Source organism: Setaria viridis, chromosome 9 (assembly GCF_005286985.2).
Source record: "Setaria viridis chromosome 9, Setaria_viridis_v4.0, whole genome shotgun sequence".
In the NCBI taxonomy this organism is placed as follows: Eukaryota; Viridiplantae; Streptophyta; class Magnoliopsida; order Poales; family Poaceae; genus Setaria; species Setaria viridis.
The window spans coordinates 19,155,404-19,175,784 of NC_048271.2; the positions used below are offsets into that span (position 1 = coordinate 19,155,404).

The window sequence follows — 20,381 nt, forward strand, 5'->3', positions numbered from 1 at the left end:
CTTCTATCCTTAGTACTATACACTATACACCAAAAACCTTCCATCTCAAAAACCCGGTTATACATTTGCAAGAATACAGGTGCATTTAAGAGGGTGAGTGAGCTGTTGCCGTTCATATCATTGTGTACATGACAGCAGATAAACACTTCGATTAGCTCGTGCAATTGAGCTTACTCACCCCCAGAAAATATATGCGGACAACTAATTGCTCCAGTTGGCGACCAAAATGCTACCATTTACAACATCATACCACACCTATGGTGCAACCATCACGATGCAGCAACTAAATTGTCAGCATTCTGATGGCGGTGACTTCTCTTGCGGTTTCGTGGCTCCCTTCTCTTCAGGACAGCTCTCGTGTTTTCCGAGGGATTGTGGCTTTCCATGTCCCTTATCGGAGAACCAAGCATGCAAGCCAGCGGGTCATCCATGAGCAGTGGCGGATGCAGTTCATGGACCTAGCAGGGGCTTCTTCCTCCTCCATTTTCTTCCTTCCCTTCCCTTCCCTTCTTCCTCGAAAATCATGGAAGGGCTCAAGGGGGCTCCACTGTTCCGAGAGGCGGTAGTGGGGGCTTGAGCCCCGCCCGCCCCACCGCTAGATCCGCCCCTATCCATGAGGTCTCCTTGTTAGCAATTGTAGTTGTTTCTTATGTGTCGTTTTTCTTTTCCTATTTGCCCTATTCAGTTCGAGCATTGCTGGAAGACAGCATGCCCGCAGTGTCTATGGAGACCTATGGTAATAATAATAATAATAAAGTAAATGTTTAACGGTGTCTGAGTCATTCAAAATTCGGTAAAGCTGGCATTCTAGATTCTGGAACACTATGGCTGCCCGAGGCTTTTCAACAAGATCATTACGTTTGATATATGGTATAGGGTATCTTTTATTGTACAACTCATTTAAGGGGAAAACCGTGCTGCACTCACTCGCAGGTTTGATAATACTAGCTTATTCTGCTTAATAATACTAGCTTGCAACTGCAAGTGAGACAAGAGGTGCCAACATCTCCAGAATTCCACCACTCCTATGCAGCAAACTACCTTCTCTTGAGGGCAGCGTTTGTGTTTCTAGGTCAGCAATTGAGATGAGAACTCAGAATAAAAGGGGTATCTTTTATATACATTACAATTCAAGTAAGAATGATGAGTTGGTTACTGGTTCTCTAACCCTGGCCTATAGGTATGTACTATAGTTTCCAATCCCCTCCAAGTCATGTCATCTACTTACTATGTTCGATATTTTTTTGGGTTTGTTTGGGTAGAAAGGGATTAGAGTGGAACAAAGGAGACTGAGTCTAAAATGAACTAAATTCCCCTCCAATCTCTCCTATTCCTCCTCAATCCACTGCTATCCAAACAAAATCTTTACGAATTTTACAACAACCTAACCTAACTAGCGAGGAGGGAGGGGATGGCTACAAGGTTCTGTACATACTGTTGAGATTTACCAGCAGATAAGCTGAACCTCAATCCGTTGATAGGTGGAGCCCAGACCAACCTAGACACTGCAACACAGGGCCAGAGAATAAATGTAAAGCATGTTTTGACAAACACAGTAAGGCGTGAAAAGCAAATTGGACGATGACAGCATGTTGTGCCTTTGCATGCCAACGGGAAACAGGGGTGGGGATCGATACTAGGCTCTACAGTGCTGAGATTTACCACCAGATATGACGTACCTTATACATAGATTAGCGAAACTCCAGCGACTTTAGATGCTGTAGTTAGAATGAAATTTGCAAAATCGATACTTTTTAAACATATATGCATGTTAACTACTATTCCCTCCGTACTAAATTACTATTCGTTTTAACTTTTTTTGAGGTACATAACTTTTGCTATTCATTTTAACTTTTTGCTATTTATTTTAACTTTTGAGGTACATAACTTTTGCTATGCTATTTGTTTTAACTTGAAAAACCAAAACGAATAGTAAACTGGGACGGAGGGAATACTTGTCATCTTTTCATTTGTTGAGTGAAGAATGCAAAGATCAAGGGATACATGAGTACCTACATCGCTGTCAATGCAGCACCTGCAACCCAACATCTCTCCTCACAGGTATGCTCACACAACATTGTCACAACCTACAAATTTTGACCAGGCATAGTACTTCAATTAATCTGCTCGCACGCATGAACATCTTGTTCCAGCAATCTTATTTTCTCACAACAGGAGATTCAAACAAAATGCTAGCGTCTACGGTATTCCACTGCATTTCTGATCCAATTCACAATGCAGCAAACTTGTCATCAGCATGCCGATGATGATGCCGGTGACTTCTCCTGCGGGCTCGCAGCTCACTTCGCTTCAGGACAGTGCTGGTCTTTCCAGGGGGATTGTTGCTTTCCACGTCACCTGGAGAACCAAGTATACAAGCAAGTGGATCCTCCATCAGGTCTCCAGATGGTTTCTGCAAGCATAATTTACGAAAACAAAAGTGTCATCTTGCAGTGAAATGTTCAGAAACTTAAGACAGACAACTGGATCTAGAAAATAAGTATAGACATGGTATGGTACTGACAAACTGCAGACTTAGTGGTAAACTAGGAACTCACATTGTCTGCAGTTGTCTCTCCAGAAACTGATCTGGCCTCATCATTGGAGTTGATAGCTTCAATTTCCTTCAATCTTTCTACAAAGGCACTGTCGGTATATGAACGGCGTGGGTGCCACCTTAGAAGTGGTTGATCTTGATGCAGGTCATCGAACAGATGCTCCGCAAAAAAGTGTTTTTTCATAGCTTTGACCAGGTATGCATCATCACTATGCTTAGTAAGTATTCTGTTAACGAGGCAAGTAAAAAACAAGTACGATGTTAGTGAAACAAGTAATTAGTTGGAACACCTGATGCCAAAGAGAGAATTGCCGGTTAACAAACCACACATGTTAGCTAGCTCCATCTTCATGCGTCCTTCAGTGTTTAAAAGCGATACAGGACATTCATGCAAGGTTCCACGATACATGGCAGTTCCCATGATATAAGCGCCGCCTGAGAAGCAGAGCTTCAATAAATTCATATTACCAATGAAAAGGATGAAAAATTGATTCTTAAACACCACATGATCATTGAAGGGTGAATGTGTCCAATATTTTATGCCAAATGGTTCTATCTACTGCTATCTTTTTTTCCTTTCAACTACAGCACAAATATATTATAACTTCATGAGTGAATGGTGACAAAAATAGAAGGTACATGATTTTGGAACACAAAACTATCTTACAAATTCGAATAAGTAACATATGTTTAAATTTTGGTGTGTTCTACAACGACCAATGGGTGCGTTTTAAAATGTATTACTACTGGATGTTAATAAAATCTGTGTTCCACCTTTATAGCAGTATTATTCATGGATTCATCCAGGGCCTACCAGCACAGTATTAGTTAGAAATTAGAGATGTGAATAATCATTTTCCTTTTTAATTGGGTTGGTTTCATTGTGGATATTTCCTAATCATGTTGATTCGTCCATATGAAAGACATTTCTTATCAACGAATTAAAAATTATTGATTTGTCTTTCTCACAAAAATAATGCTTGACTATGCCTTTGCATGACATAATTGTACAGGATCACTACCAGGTTAAAGAGTCTTGAGATTTACCAGTAGCTGCACAAAACCTTGCAAATACAGGACTAGGTGGAAACCCAAGTAACTTGTTTCCTGCACAATGGAATTGTAAGCAAGGCTTTGGTACCAACAGTAATCCTCTGCACGGCAAATTTAAAAATGATAGTTCTGCAGATTTTTTTTATATAGCACATAATTACATCAACAATTCAACCATAATCAAAATCTGATGACTCACTTTGTCCCTCACAAGTCACAACCAATAATTGCATTGACCATATGTTATGGAGACATGTGGTACTCATTAAAGAAACAGCAATTATAATGTTCAAGTCCTAGCAATCACAAATGCTAACAGTATAGCCAAATTTATCATAAACATAAACTAAGCCAAAATGCTCGACATGTAACAGATCCATCATGGTTGGTAAGCAAGCATAGGGTAGGCATATACAAATATCCTTGAACATTAATAAGAATGGAAGAATGCAAGTGCAGGGTAAGCATACACATCCTTGAAAAGCTAATAGCAAAGGCAGAATATATCAATAACATTATTACCCTGACATGCGCACTGGATAGCAACAAAAACAACAACATTCATGGCAGGACATTTAGGATAGGAGCTTATGAAATACCGACCATAAGAAAGGAATAATGTTGTTCATCAGGTGACACAAGGTTCTTTAAAAAAAAAAAAGTCCTATCTACACTTGAACTTTAACATTCAATGGCTTGTCTAGAAACAATTCCCTTGACCTCTTGTATTGTTTGCACAAGTATGGTTATTGAATACTACGATTGGAACATTGACACAATGCCACAACTATGCAGCTGGCATGTTTTCAACACAATTCAGTGCTCCTAATTATTGACACAAGGTTATGCTTTATCAGGATTCAGGAATGGCACCCACTACTTGGTGGCAGGCATATATTTTTGTTTCTTAATGTTCATTGTTTAACACGATCCAAAAACACCGCAGATAACATTCCCAAATATCAATCGAGAGAGGGAGGGAGGAACCTAGGCCGAGACTAAACCACCCTGCATAGCTGCCCAATCCTGAGAACAAAGCGAAGGCCGCAGTTGGAACTAAATTGGCAATCTGAAGCTTGGTGTCCTCCTCTTTGGTCAAGCCGCCCTACATCATCAGCCGCAGCATCCAACTCAGCAAATCAACAAGGACGATTTTCATTTTTGGGGTTTGTGGGGATGCCATGGAAGGGGGATTCTCGCAGGAGAGCTTACCTTGGTCCGCATGGCGTACTCCAGATCTTGTATCACTCCCTGCCTCGTTAGCAACACAAAACCCCATCAAACCCCAGCCCGAGAAGAAGCGAAAAAGATGTGAGGGAAATTGTTGGTAAACAAAAAGAGAGAGGAGATTTGAGGAAGAACTGTTTCACACAAAAAAGAGGGATTTTGGGAACGGCAGTGAGGCCGTTTCTGGGAGCGATCCGGCGAACCTTGCCAGGCGGGGGGCCAAAATAAAGGTCCTTTATGAGCTGCAGCAGCCCCGCCATCGCTTCTCTAGCTGCTCGTAGGGTTGGTGAGTGGTGACTGGAGTCCGGACTGGAGATGCAGAGAGCGGTGAGGGGAGGAACGGAGGAAGACGGAAGTGGATGGAGCTGCCCTGTGATTCGGGGCCTTTATTTCCACGGACCGTTCGATGCTATTGGGTCCAATTGCTTTCTGTTGCTGGACCGCAGTTGTTGCCTTCTTGGGCCGCAAGAATTGGCATCCGTTGGGCCGGATCTTCAAACCTTTATTAAGTAGCCATTCTGTTTTCCTAAAAAAACAAAGTAGCCATTCTGTAAAACTAAAAGAATGGTCATTTTGAAATGTAACTTTTCTATCCTTAGTACTATATACACTATACACCAGAACCTTGCATTTCAAAAACCCGGTTGTATACATTTGCAAGAATGCGGGTGCATTTAACAGGGTGATTGAGCAATTACCGTTCATATCATTGTGTACGTGACAGCAGATAAACACTTCAATTAGCTCGTGCACATGAGCTTACTCAACCCCCAGAAAATATATGCCGACAACTAATTGCTCCAGTTGACGACCAGAATGCTAACATTTACAACATCATACCACAGTCCACACCTATGGGCTCCAACCATCACGATGCAGCAACTAAATTGTCAGCATTCTGATGGCGATGATGGGCGGTGACTTCTCTTGCGGTTTCGTGGCTCCATTCTCTTCAGGACAGCTCTCGTGTTTTCCGAGGGATTGTGGCTTTCCATGTCCCTTATTGGAGAACCAAGCATGCAAGCCAGCGGGTCATCCATGAGGTCTCCAAATCTCTTTAAGAGTAAATATACAGGAAAGAAACAAAGAAGAGTTATCATGCTATAAAGTATTCTGAATTTTGAACAGACAAAATGAATGGAGAAAACATAGTGATACTGGGTGCTGCCAAGCTAGGTTATGAGCAATTGTGAAAATTAGTAGAACTCACGATGTTTGCTATTGTCTGTCTTGAAGATGTTCCTGTCTCGTTGTCAGAGGTGTTAAGTTCAGCTTCTGTTTCCTTTAGCCTTTCCACAAAAGCGCTGTCAACATACCAACTGCATGGATGCCACCTGAAAAGTGGACTACTTGGTGCAGGTCATTGAACAGATGCTCAGCAAAGAATTGCTTTCTTACAGCTTCAACCAGTGGTTTGTCATCACTATGCTTAGTAAGTATTCTGTGAATGAAGCAAGTAAAGGTATTGTGTTAATGAAACAAGTAGTTAACTGAGACACCTTATGCCAAAAAGTGAACCAATTTTTGACAAACCATGCATGTTAGCGAGTTCCATCTTCATGCGGTCTTCTGGATCGTAAACTTCCAAAATGAGTTGAGCACACATACGCAAGGCTATATAATACATCAACTTTCCTGTTAGAAAAGCACCACCTGAAATACAGCTTCAGTAAATTAGCATTCCCAGTGAAAAAGATGAAATATTGCATGAGCACCATATGAACAACAAAGAGTCAATGGCTTGATGCATCCAATTATTTATAAGGTTCCCAAGGTTCGTTTTCCCTTCAATGGTCTTTTCTTCCAGACCAGAAGACAAATACTAACTTGTTTAGTTTAAATCTAAAACTTAATATAATTAACTAATATTACCATTTCCTGAATGTAAATAACTAGCTATATACTTCCTTCCAATTACAAGGTGAATATTTGACAGGTCTATACCTATATGCCTACATGGTGAATTGTTGAGGACCTTTTTTTTTCTGAAAAGCAATTGTTGACAACTAGTTTAGCCTATGTTGGCTGCAGATATTCTTAGGGGAGAAAGCCAATGTGCTTCCCTCGAATTTAAATTTTTTTTAACATCAGACCAAAATTTATGCAATGCTTACAAGTTACAACAGTATTTGTTGGACAATAGAGTTAACTAGATTCCTTATTAATTAGGTTGGTTTCTTTGTAGATATTTATATTCTATATGCATCACATAAGAGTTTCCTATGTTTTAAGAAATGTTTTTTTAGGGGTCAACTCGAGTCATCCATGGAAGTTATTTTATTATAAATAATGTTCACACCAAAACTATTGTGACCCAGACAACTGAATTGACAGAGAAGAACTGGACACTTGGAATATGAGTCAGGTTCTGACACACATATTCAGGCCCAAGCAACATATCCTGTGTTCCAATTAAAAATATCGTTTGATCAAACTATATTTTTCCAATTTGGGCGCTTGAATCCAAGTTGGATTCCAACAACCATGTCCATATCCAAGAAACATTGAAACAAACTAGCACGCATGGATATCCTCACTGCAGACTTGCATGCTTTATTATTAATAAAATAAAGGGGATCACTACATGTTGAATAGACATTATATTACCATAAACTCCGCCAAACCTCGACAATCGAGGCAAAGGTGGAACTGGAATCCTAAAGATAGGTATTTTAACAATGATAGTTCTGAACTTTATTTTGTACAGTATTTGATCGTATGGAAGAAACTACAAATGTGATGACTCCCTCGCAGTGTCTCTCACAAACAATTGATTGTATCAGAGGTATAACAAATGTGAATGGCCATATGTAACTTCACAAATATACAGATATGTATTTTTTACATCTATTTGAAAAAACAAGTTTTACTTGTTTACATCTATTTGAAAAAACAAGTTTTACTTGTTCTAAAAACACTACACATTTACAATATAGTTTCAAGAGCCCAGTGACAGATAGATTACTATAATAGTGTACTTTATCATATACTACGACAAAAATGCTCTACATGTAACATATTCAAGGTTGTTGATAAATGAGTAACCATGGACTAGGCATGCAAATATCTTTGAAGAATAATAACAAGGCAGAAAATAACAATTTATGAAGAACACACTTGATACAAAAATACATAATCAATGGTGCAATGCATAGTAAAGAGTTTACAAAAGAACTTTCCTAATTAGGAGAAAGGGGCAAGGAATTGTCTTCAGTACACCTACTGTTCATTAGAAGACACATGGTTTTATAGATAGTGGGAAAGGGATGCTCCTTTCCTCAAATTGCCAATAGAGACGCGTGCTACCATCTGCCAGTATAGTTCAAGCTTGACATATCCTCAAAACCGTTTTGGTTTTGTGTTATACTGAATTTTGCAACATATGACAAATGTCTAGTAAGAATCTCGATCACACATCATTGCCGTAAGTGTTAAATTTATACTAGTTACCCACATGATTTGGAAGGTACCTCCAGAAAATCACAAGCGTCAAAAATAGAGGCTAAATCTATGAAGAGGTGGGTATAGCATGCTTTCTCTTTCACTCCATACAAAGTTTTGCTCAATGTCAAAATTTCTCCTAATTCTTGCATAGGAAACGTGTTAATAGAACCACCAGTTTTGACAAAAAAATTCTTTGTTGCAATAGACAAACAGACATCCAGAGTCCACAGTGGCCACAATAGATGAGCTGTCTAGCCAGATTGCCAACTCTTTGTGCGGTGGGATGCAAGTTGCTTCTCAATCCTGCCAGCCTGCTCGGAATAGATAGACTTAGGCATCATAAGGTGTTTGGTTACCTGGAAGGCTTCCACGAGTATGGTAGACATAAGTCCACAACCATTCTGCTGGCATAACATGAACTTTAAGCAATCTTACCACTACACACAATCAACATACCCTCTGTACTTATCAACACAGTAAACGTCCATCAGACTGGTCCTTGCAGAAACACAAAGAGCAGGTATGGACCCAGAAAATATCATAACAGAAATTAACAGCACAATAGTACAATTCACAAGATCTCCTACCCAACGGCACACTTCATGGTGTAATCAAGGAACACCCCCACCTTTTCTTATGAAGAATGTTCCTCGTGTACCACAGTATATTTCGATCAATGCATCACATTCCAGTATCAAGAAGAAGGGGGAAAGGGAGAGGCACCTACTGCCGGTCATGAACCACCCCATGAAACTGTAAATTGCGGCGCCCGTGGCGAATCCCCTTGTTGCAATCCCGCTGAAAGCCCGGAGCCTCGCCTCCTCCAATCGGGTCAAGTCTCCCTACAAGAGCAGAAGCACACCCGAACCAATCAAGAAACCGTCGCCGCCGGCGCCGCCACCACCACCATCATCAGGGGCAAGAACAAAACAGCAAATTTGGACTGGGGGTGATGCGATTCCTCGCGGAAGAGGTTACCTTAGTACGCATGGAATACTCCAGATCTTGCATCACTTCCCCCTTCCACATTAGCAACACAAAGTCACAAAATCAGTCCCATTGGGGCAAGCCGCGGCGCCAAGAACAGGGGAAAGAGAGCTTGGGAAGTCAGGAGACGGTTCTTGTTAACGAACTATCCGGCGAACCTTGCCAAGTAAGGAGCCGACGACACACTTCAGGTCCCGTAGCATCGCGACGGCCATCTCTCTCCCCCTTCGTAGGGTTTAGCGGAAAATGAAGTTGAGCTGCGGACTGCGGAGAGGAGACAGGAAGAGGATCAGAGAGGACTGAGGAGAGCACGACGAAGTGGAGCGGAGGGGCTCTTCCTTTTCCACAGACTGTTTGGGCTAAAATTATATCTGTTATTGGGCCTCGGTTGTTGGGCTAAGAGAGCAGGAGTCTCCAGGGTCCACGCATCATTTTCAGCCCAAAAATGTTTACAGAAGTCGGATTTCCTATCTATCTTCCGATGACGGATGGACAGATAACATCTGCTGGGTCCTATCTATCTTCCGATGATGGATGGACAGATAACTAAACATCTACTGTAACCTAACGGTAGCCTAATAATTAGCCCATAATAGTTCAACGAAATATGTTTTATAAAAAAGTTGGTGAATATCAAAAAAACATTGAGAAAAAAATGTTAGCGAGTGCAAAAAAAGGTTGGTGCAGGTAAAAAAAAAGTTAAGCAATAATGTTCGTGAATGTAAAAAGGTTAAGAAAAATGTTGGTATATAAAAAAATGGTTGGCCAATGTCTAGAAATGTTGGTAACAATTAAATCAGATTTTTTAAAAATGTTGATAGATGTTTAAAAACATATTGTATATGGATTTAATATGGACTTTAAAGATAAGTTGTTTATATATCTTGTATCTTTCAGAAAATATAGAAGTCCGTCTTAGACTAGTTACCTTCTACTTCTATTTCCTTCCCTCCTTCTACAAAGGGAAAATTTAGATCCATAGCATCAAAAGAACCAAGATTTAAATATATACCGTCAAAAGAGACCACGTTATGGGTATCTACCATCATGTTTGCCTCTGTCAGTTTTGCTGTCGTTCACCTTCTCGACGAGCCAGTGCGTTACCTGCATGCGGGTGCCGGTGCCGGTGCCGGTGCGGGAGGGGGACGACGATGCGAGAGGTGGCTCAGCGTGTAGTCATTCAGTCATTCTTCGAGCAGTGAGTAGGGCGTGTATACGGACTATAATATTACAATAAAATTTATACTTATGCAAATGAAAATTAAAAATTTTGATATTTCATCATCCAAATATAAAAAATTACCTAAATTGACTAAAGATCTAAGGTTGGTTTTACTAGTTGACAATTCTCAAATCAAATAACAAGTGCCATGCTGATTGACAATTAGTTGTAGTGCATATTTTCCTATCACCTAAACGTTGTTTAAAACAGTCTACTCGTCGTGTAAAACTGTGTAATCACCTCTTCATGTTCACTGTTTAGACCATGTAGAACCTTTTTACCGCGTAAATGAAAATACCCCTACAACTACAATTAAGACAACCGCCCACGCAGGGGTATTTTGGTCCAATTTTTTTAGACTCATCGTACGGACACGCCACCTTCACGACTTTGCTTCGCCTCGACACCAGCTTTGTGATGATGCCACGTGCCCTCCTTCTCAAAGCTCCGGCTGCATCGGGCTCGCCCCCGGTTTTGAGGTCCAAAAACCGGGAAACCTACCTGCATGGTGGTTTTGAGATCCATACCACCCAAACCGTCCATCTTTGCTTGGCCACCACACGACCTCCTCGATATCGACGCTTGCCCGGCCTCCGCCAAGCCTTTGACTCCTCCATCCCGCTTGACTCAACCGACGCCGTCTCCATCCTGTCATTTTCTCTTACTCTTCCGTGTACCATGTGGATCGTTGATGAATCCGCCCAGACTCATTGGGTCCCTCGGTCTAAGCCTACTCGAGTTCACCCTTCACCGCCCTAGGTCCATCGGCATGAACCTTTCGCTTGACCTTTACCGCATGCCGTCGACCGCCATGTCACATCCTATATTTGCACATCACAAGCCAAAAGCAACATCATTCTACACAATGTTGTCAATCACTCATCATCCAAAGGTAATCAGCATTGGTCCTCAACATATCTAAGTAAATACCAATATAATACAAAATTACTTAGAGGTATCGGAATCTATGATTTCTTTTTTCCGAGAGAGTTGTGGAAGTCCAAGCATGCATCCTTTAGCCCTTGACAATCGTGTTGCTCAGCCAGCGCAAGGATGCTTGCCACCGTTGTTGCTTCAATGTATCGGTATAAATTTTCTTCGCATACCAGCTTTAGCTTCCGGAGATCGTAAATATCCGCTGCCACGAATAAGTTCTGCCACAATATCATTACATCATCATCACTGTCATCATCATCGTTAACATAATCATGTGGCACTGAGTCGGTGTAGATGAAACTAAGCAATAACCTGAACACTCATGGTTCCATATCATCTATGCGTATGGCGCTCGCCGTTGTGCCCTCCTTCATGGGCCAAATAGCTCCGCCCTGAAGACAAGACAGGGGACCGGGCTGCCAACACAGAGCGATGTGCCATGAATGTCTCGCTGCAGACCTCAAACGTCGCGACGGCGCCATCACCATACTGGAGGAGACTACCGAGATGCTGTTGAGTACTTGGCGGCGGTGACACCACAGCCGAAGACGATGCATGGCTCGGTGTTTGCATCCGTGATGATGACGATGTCGCACCTCACCGTGAAACTGTACTCGAATAGCTAGCTTAATTTGGTAGTAGTGGTTTCTACAAAATGCTGGCAGGGATTCATTTCTGGTTTTTGGTTCCTTTTTTTGGAGGTGTGGTGCACATACATGACATGGAGCCTCGGGTGTTCAAGGCTCTACTGTATTTCGTATACACGGACTTGTTTCCAGATATGACTGGAGAGGAAGATGATGATGATGCCATAGTTCAGCATCTGCTCGTTGCATCCGATAGGTATGGCATGGTGAGGCTGAAGTTGAAATGAGAAGTGAAATTGTGCAAGTACATTGATTTGGGCCCAGTGGCAACCATACTGACACTAGCCGAGCAGCACCACTGCTGCGGGCTCAAGGAATCATGCTTTGATTTTCTCAGCTCACCGGAAAATCTCAGGGCGTTTGTTGCCGGTGACAGCTTCCAGCATCTGAATACAAGCTGCCCCTCTATTATCACGGAGTTGATTCTCAGGTGATAATCATACATAATGATACTTAGTATTTTAGTAGTGGTTGTTTATACTTGTGAACTTATGCCATCATCTACACTGCAGCTTTCAGAGGTAGGCTATTCTATCCTGGTTCTTAAGAAGATGCTGATTAAAGTGGTCTCCTTTGTCAGTGTGTTTTGTCAGCTGATTTCATCTCTACAACTCTAACAATCAATCGTGACTAGCTCTGTTATCAGCAAGAATGGTTAATAGACTGCAAATTCGCTAGTTGGCATCTTTCTTGGCAAAAGGTTGTTTGTGGATCTGTCATCTTTTCTTGGCAAAAAAAGCGAGTACTGACCTTGTGCTTTACCTCTTTGCTTGTGAAATTTCAGATTTTTTTTTTACCTAGCGAGATCTCTGCTTCCAGACTTATTAACACAGATCCAGAGCATACTCTGTTTTCATATAGTTTGACTCCACTTCATTGCTTCTCCACCTGTTAATCAAGGGCATATCTTATTATCAAGTCCCTTCCAGCTCAAAGCAGTTTACTGAATATACACTACTTAGTCTAGCAGGCCAGAAGCCAATGATTCTTTTTTTTTATTCTGCTAGGTGCAACTTGCTGGACTGTCTGGCTCAATAGGAATGATCTTGTCTTAAAAATATGATTATTGCCTCAAAGATTTTACGTCAGCATATGTCTTGTTCAACAATAACTGTAATAACTGAAGCACGTTTCTTACAAATGTTGGCCAAATAGTAGAGTTTTGCTGACTACTAGAGTTAGCTTGTGGTTTGTGTCGGTCAGATGTCAACAGAACTGCGTGATCTCTTGGTTTGTGACAATGTGACTGCTGGTAACCTGAGCAGCATGTTTGTGCTCACCATAAAACAGGGCCAGAATGCCTTAAATCTACATGATCGCATAGCGCATACTATGTCTAGCATGCCAAGTACTGCTGGCAACTGAATTGCAGCATCAGTGTTAAGCCATAAGGAAGTCACGGAGCTACTATTCATGTCTTTTTAATTAAGGAAAATACCCGGTGTTGAACATTCGCAAAGTGAATGTCTACAATCACGGAGAAACAAAACTGACCACAAGACCGGAAGATACACGAGCACTTGGACTCGAAGCCTCACAACGAGGAACTCAAAAAGCAAGAAAGAAAGAGAGTAAGAATGAAAGCTACAAAAGTTAAGCTTCAAATTTCTTCTAAGTTGTTCCTTCAACCTACTATGGTCTAGTGCAGCAACAAGCTCCTTACATCTTCTATCTTCTTAGAAACTTTTTGATGTAGAGATTGTCCTATCTAATGGACACGCGCTGCTTGCTGATCTCTTGTCTCGTAGATACCGCACCGAGTCGATCTCCACCACAAACTCCACCAATCACACCTAGACCAAATCAGGCACCAAGATGACCCTGATGCCACCATCCCCAAGACTCCAAAGCGACGCCCCAAGAGGAAAACGACGTCAAGACGCTGCCACCGCCCGAACCATCGGTTCTTTAGTTTTCACCTGGAAATGTCATGGGAGGTTGAGGTCCTCACGACAACGTCTTTAAGAAGGAAATGCACCATTGCACCGTCGTTACCGGCAACAGTCAAAGACCGAGCCTTGTCAAAGACCGAGCAAGGCTTTCACCTGAGAACCAACACAATCTGACGAACACTAACCACCATCTCTGCCGCTTCCCTGCAAGTCCAGGCGACCGTGATCGGCCGGCCACCTCCATCAATAAGCACACACCGCCGCTAGAAGCCATCGAGGACACGTAAATCCTCCAGCGGGGCATCGGAATCAGCCAAAGCGGGGTCGGATCTGTTAGAGTCCGGCCATCACTGCCGCCACCAAGAGCCAAACTAGGGCCCTGGCGCGCAGATCCACCAGCGGCGCGTCCACCGCCTACCGGCTGTTCGCCGCCGCCGCCATGGGGTGTCGGGGAGGAAAAGCAGGGGCGAACCCGAGTAGCCCCGCCGCCGCGCCACCAACGTGCTGCCAGGCGCCACCGCTGCGACCACGAGCAACATCCGCCGCCAACGTCCAAGGGTCGCCACGAGCCATTGCCGCGTAGATCTGCCGAGGAGGACCGGATCCAGCCTCAAAGGCACCGGATCTACAGCCACCACGCCGGGATAGGGGTCCGCCTGTCGGAGCCCCTCAATGGCGATGCCGAGCAAGGGGGCGAGAAGAGACCCCGCCGCCACCAACCTCGCGACCGAGCGGACTTCCGTCGGGGCGCTCCAGTGGTGGCGAGGAAGGGAGGTGGAGGGAGGGGGCTTCGCGGCGCCGGCGGCCGGCTTCCGCCCGAGTCGCCCGTGAGGGGCGACGTGGGGGAGACGAGAAGGGGCTCAAAGCTAAGGGTGCGTTAGGTAACTTTGCTTATTTTTAGTACGTATCACATCGAATGTTTAGATACTAATTAGGAGTATTAAACGTAGACTATTTAGAAAACCCATTACATAAGTGGAGGCTAAACGGCGAGACGAATCTATTAAGCCTAATTAATCCATCATTAGCAAATGTTTACTGTAGCAACACATTGTCAAATTATAGACTAATTAGGCTTAATAGATTCGTCTATACGTGAATGCTAGTTTTGGAAGTTACCTAAATAATTCCTGCCTTGTTTACCTATTTTCTCTAAAAAGAAAGAACAAAAGGTAAGAAAAGACTCGATCTCAAAGCGAAATAACAGAGATAAAATGGAACATGTGCTTAGGATAATCCAGGTGTAGTGACACTAAGTATGTTTTTTGGCACAAAATTATTAGCCAAAAAAATGCAGAAAACTTCCTATTTGACATATAATCGTCTTGTCTCCAGATACGATGAAAATATTGAGAAGATGTCACGTCCCATCACCTGCTTGTTATAGCCGGAGTCAAAACGCGAACAGAAATTGTGCCGGTACATTGATGTAGGCTCGGTAGCAACCATACTGACGCTAGCCGAGCAGCACCACTGCAAAAGTAAGCATGCCTCCATTTTCTCTGCTCCCCAGAAAATCAAAGGGCATTTGTGGCCAGTGACGGCTTCGAGCATCTCAGCACAAGCTGTCCCTCTATCACAAAGGAGTTGATTCTTCAGTGATGCTGATTTTTTGACTAATTATCAGGTGGTTTTGTTTATCATAGTTCCTATTTTCGACACCTCAGCTGTCACATATAGAAGATGGTTAAGCAGTCTCTCAGTTGTATGTGTTTTAGGCTAGTTGATTGCATCTCTAGATCTCTAGTAATTGATCGATAAGGACTATATTATCAGCTAGAATGGTTAATAGACTTCAATTTGCTAGTCGACATCTTTTATTGGGAAAAGGGCTGTATGTGGATCTCTCATCTTATCTTGGCAAAAAGATTAGTGTTGTCTGTGCTTTATCTATTTGCTAATAACGGCATACAAGAATTGTTTTGGTTTGTTTGATTTTGATATTACCTATGTAGATCTCTGCTTCTGCACGGCTGTACCTCGTTAACCCAGGTCCAGTGCATACTGTTTTCACAGTTTGATGCCGGTGTCAGTTCAAGGGCACATTTTGTCCTCAGATAGGTCATCAGTTCGTTGGATCTCCTTGGGACAAAAAGAAAACAAAAGAAGACATCCTAGTATCACTTGTGTAGGCTCATGTTTCAAAGCAGATAATATGTGCAAGGTCAAATTGAAGAAAACTTGGGGATATCATGCACTATAGTCTATAGGTTTATGTTTAGGTCTGTCCCAAGTTAAAACCTCTGTAGGTTCGGAAACACCAAGCCCTCAGATCCATCCTGGCCAATCCAAAATATTGTGTAGGGCAGATTCAGAACTGACCAAGGATTGAACCATTTGCATCACCTTGCAGCTTATTCACAAGCTCCTCTTTGTAGGAACATCTAAACATTCTCATGTGTGATAGATTTAAGAACGTTATGTGTGTGCCAAGCAAAGATAATACTACAAACAGATAAGAGTACAATCTGCAGAACAATTACCGAAGAGAAACTGACCTGGAGAGGAATGGTACAAAATTTGTGAAACTACTGAAACTGCTGATCATACCATGTTTGCTTGTCTGACATCTAGATTTCTGTGGTGTTGACATGGAAAATGTTTTAATGCTGGATCAAGTCCCCTCCAGTTTATAACATTTAGTCTAGGACTCCAGGTGATGAAAGAAAAGGGTCAAAAATTTGGATGGACAGGCTTAAAAGGAGGCGGCCAAACACACACAAAATCGTTCCATGGACGAATAGAAGTGTCCTCAATTAAATGCGGTTTTTTGCAAAAAGACACGTTGCCAAATAAAAACAGAGAACTTCTAGGTCAGGGATGCGATGATCCCTATGAAAACATCAGGTAGCATAGCAAACCCTGGGCTAACAGAAAATGACATGAAATCACTAGGAAACATATTTAAAAAAGAATATTCTGCATCATCCAAAGAGTTATATAACAAGCACAAAACCTCTCTAGGGAGATTCAAAGCTTTTTGATTAAGAAACATTATCTTCAACTGGTACAGATGCCATCAACTAACAGAAAGGAGGCTGACAAACGAAATCAACTTTAGGATAGGCGTTGCACTGCAAGTGGAAAGCATGAACTACCATTGCCAAAACTACCATTGCAAGTGTTGGGATATGACATCTTCCTCTTCTTTTTTAACCTTAGGCAATGAGTCAGTGTACATGAAATAGAGCAAAGCCTTGAACACCTGAGCCTCCATGTCGTCTATGCGGACGACACCTGTTGTAACACTCTCCTTCATTGTGCCAAAGAGCTCCGCCTTGAAGACTGGAGATCGGGCCGCGATCACACACCGTGTGCAGCAAATGTCTGGCTGCCAACCTCAAACACCACGTCGGCACCATTCTCGTTCAGAAGCAAATCGCCAAGGTGCACGCTCAGATCTGAGGGGGGCACAGAGACAAAGGTTGGTGTAGTGGCCTCGGCAATATCCTTGGCATAGATATTGTTGATAATGACAATGTCGCACCGGACAGCAAAAGAATCATCCTTAAGATGCTCTGATTTCTCCAGGTGCTCCCTCTTGCTGAACTTTGTATACCCCGAACTTTGCTGGTACTGGAAGGTGATCACTTCTTGGGATGTCAAGGTGGTCTTCTCCACCTTATCGGCAAAACGGATTTGGTACTGCGCCTTCACCTCCTTGACAACACCTTGGTCAAGCACAAGAAAAAAGGATATGTAATCTTTGGCCTCCGAATTGCGGCCGTTGGGGTAGTAGCGGATGAACCAGCGGTGACCGCCGACGGTGAAAGTGCGGGATTTGTGGAACTCGCCCGTTGGCGGACCCTTGGTGCCGGAGTAACCATCTATCCTGAGGATGTGGTACCCGCTTGCAGTGTCGACGACGATGGCGGAGGAGCACCTCGACGGCTTGCTGCCGCCGCCGGCCGTAGAGGTGGACATGCCACACCGTAAATCTGTCGGGACCTCGCCGTCGCCCTTTCCCTCTCCTAGTGTGATTTCGCCCCGACGGCCGGCGCGGTGACTTGTGGTAGGGTTTTGCGCAAACGCCAACCGGAATACCGAATGAGGGGACGAGGGAGGGGAAGAGTCGGTCGCTGTCGCTGGCTTCCTTTGGAAATTTTTTTAACGTTTTTAATTTATTTTTAAAAATAACCTTAGCCGAACTTTATTTGCGGCACGTGACCCTTTTGCCCGCGCCAGACCGCCAGGCGCGGCAGGAAGCCTTTGCCGCGCCACATGCACTGGTGCGGCGGATCCCCTGCCACGCTGGCGTGGCGACCTGCTACGCCAGCTGGGCGCTGACGTGGGCGAGCGCTTGCCGCGCCAGTACACACGCGAGCCGGCTCCTTCCTTCCTCCCTCCCTTCTTTCTTCTTCCTCCAGACACCCGCGCTCGAGCTTCTTGCCGCCGCCGCTCGCCACCCCACCCCCAAATCCACCTAAAATCCGGCGATTTCGGTGGGGAAAAGTTGTGGATTGGTGACCGCTTTGTGTGGAAGGTATCCCCCTACGTTTTGCGTTGGTTTAGCATTGCATTTGGTAGATCGGAGGATGTTTAGGTGACTTAGGGTTAGGTTGATGATTTCAATTTTGAATGAAATGCAATGGTGTTTTGTGTTAGATGATGCGTAGTTCAGACGCAATTGAGTCTTTGCCCGCAATATTGACGTGTGGAACTTGTTGAATGCTTCGATTTAGGTATATATTCATCCAATTATGTAGTGTACATGACATGCATATTTTTGCAATATGTTCAATTAATTTGTCTCATATTTTTGTTCCTTAATATAGTTGCTATAGTTGATATGGTTAAGTGTTTGTATTTTGTAGATGGAGTGTTTGTATTTTTTCGAAATGATGTATATAGTTCGTATGGATTACGTGTGTAAAGTTTATTTGTGTATTAATTTTCTGGCACTTGATGTCTAGGTGAGATGACGTCGTTTGGTTGTGAATACAAGCGGCCTAGGTGGTATGTGCGTTATGTGGGCGAGTCCAATGCTGCTGGTCCCGTACCTCCTGCCCTTCCGGTACCTCTTTGTAGATGTGGCGTGGAAGCAGAGGTGAAACAATCAAGGCATCCAAAGATAGCCGGAAGAGCCTTCTATGTGTGCAAGTGGACTTTTGATCCAATGCCTGCCGCACCTTGTGATTTATTTCAGTGGATCGATGAACCCGACAAATATGATCCTAGGATCCGCCTATTCCCATATCATAACACAGAGCTTAAACCATACCATCAGTTTAGGCGTTGGGTTCCTCCTCCACCAAACCCACCTAGGATGACCGAGGAGGAGAAGCAGAAGGCTGCTTGTAGGCGTGTGAGGGATCCTCCCATGTGCAAGTGTGGTGTTCCTGCTAAGCTTATGCATCCTAACTTAGGGGTTGCACCTAAGTTCACTCCATTCTTTCGATGCTCGCTAAAGACTCGTGTAAGATTATTATGAGCAGTTATAGTTTTATTGATATATGGTCACTTTTAATGTCATCACCGGTTTTTTGCAGGATAGGTGGCCGTTGTGTGATTTCAATAAGTATATATACGGCCCAAAGGTGATGTGGCCAACAGAGGAGCAAGTGCGGGAGTTCGAGAGTGGAAAGGCACCGTGGCCATGTGTGTCCTCTCCTAGTTGTAAATGCAAGTGTGGTATATTGGCAACAGAAGCTGTGGTGCCTTCTGAGCTTGGATATGGTTTGTTTTGTGGCAATGCATATGGTGATTATTGGGTGAGTAACTACTCGTCTCTTGTGTGTTATTAAAGTTGGAACTTGTTTCAAATTTGTAAGAATATGAAATTGTTGTTGCAGGAGGGAAGGACATGTGATTGGGAAGATTTTTCTGGTCGTTGTGATTTGTTATTAAAGTTGGGTAATACATCAGAACCATGGAAGTCAAGAAAACAACAAGAACTGATAGAAAAGATTCGGAAGGAGTATGATGTGCCTATCCCTGACGGCGACTTACTTTGGGGAAAAATATACCAAGATATGGTTCATGAGACTGGAGTGGAGCCTGAAGGATTTTATACGAGGGAAACTATTATTAAGTATTGGAGGCAGAACAGATCCAAGTATACACGACCTCTAACTGAAAATGCGACCTCTAACTGAAAATGAGAAGAGAGAAAATAGGAGGAAGTTGCAGGAGGAGAGGGAGTTGGAGAAACAAAGGTTGAGGGAGGATAGAGATCGTTTAGGTTATGTGGTTGATCCGCATGCGAAATACCCTAAGGGATCATGGGAAGAATATTTGCAGCAGGTTAGGATAAGAAAGAGAAGGATTGAAATGGAAGAGTTACAAGAAAAAGTGGAAGAGGCACAGATGGAGACGATGAAGGCTCTTGTTACCGATTTACCTGTTGGTAAGGTTAATGTCGATAAGAAAGGGAAGGGAGTTGTTATTGCCGTGGATGATGATGATGATGATGATGA

General features: G+C 43.1%; 2 protein-coding genes and 1 pseudogene across 2 annotated transcripts; all 3 read right to left on the reverse strand.

Annotated features, from left to right (window-relative positions):
• Positions 1-1,945: 1,945 nt before the first annotated feature.
• LOC117837280 (uncharacterized) lies at positions 1,946-5,200 on the reverse strand. The gene is made up of 7 exons (XM_034716876.2): positions 5,041-5,200; positions 4,823-4,861; positions 4,598-4,715; positions 3,605-3,664; positions 2,887-2,992; positions 2,559-2,784; positions 1,946-2,413 (listed from the first exon to the last, which is right to left on the reverse strand). Exons 1-7 carry the CDS (start codon positions 5,095-5,097, stop codon positions 2,231-2,233), a joined length of 789 nt encoding a protein of 262 aa, XP_034572767.1. The 5' UTR covers positions 5,098-5,200; the 3' UTR covers positions 1,946-2,230.
• Positions 5,201-5,462: 262 nt separating this feature from the next.
• LOC117837281 (uncharacterized) lies at positions 5,463-9,595 on the reverse strand. Its single transcript, XM_034716877.1, has 6 exons — positions 9,427-9,595; positions 9,260-9,301; positions 9,009-9,123; positions 6,371-6,490; positions 6,048-6,278; positions 5,463-5,892 (listed from the first exon to the last, which is right to left on the reverse strand). Exons 1-5 carry the CDS (start codon positions 9,481-9,483, stop codon positions 6,232-6,234), a joined length of 381 nt encoding a protein of 126 aa, XP_034572768.1. The 5' UTR covers positions 9,484-9,595; the 3' UTR covers positions 5,463-5,892; positions 6,048-6,231.
• A 7,479-nt stretch (positions 9,596-17,074) lies between these two features.
• LOC117835411 (BTB/POZ and MATH domain-containing protein 1-like) lies at positions 17,075-17,889 on the reverse strand (annotated as a pseudogene).
• Between the last annotated feature and the right edge of the window lie 2,492 nt (positions 17,890-20,381).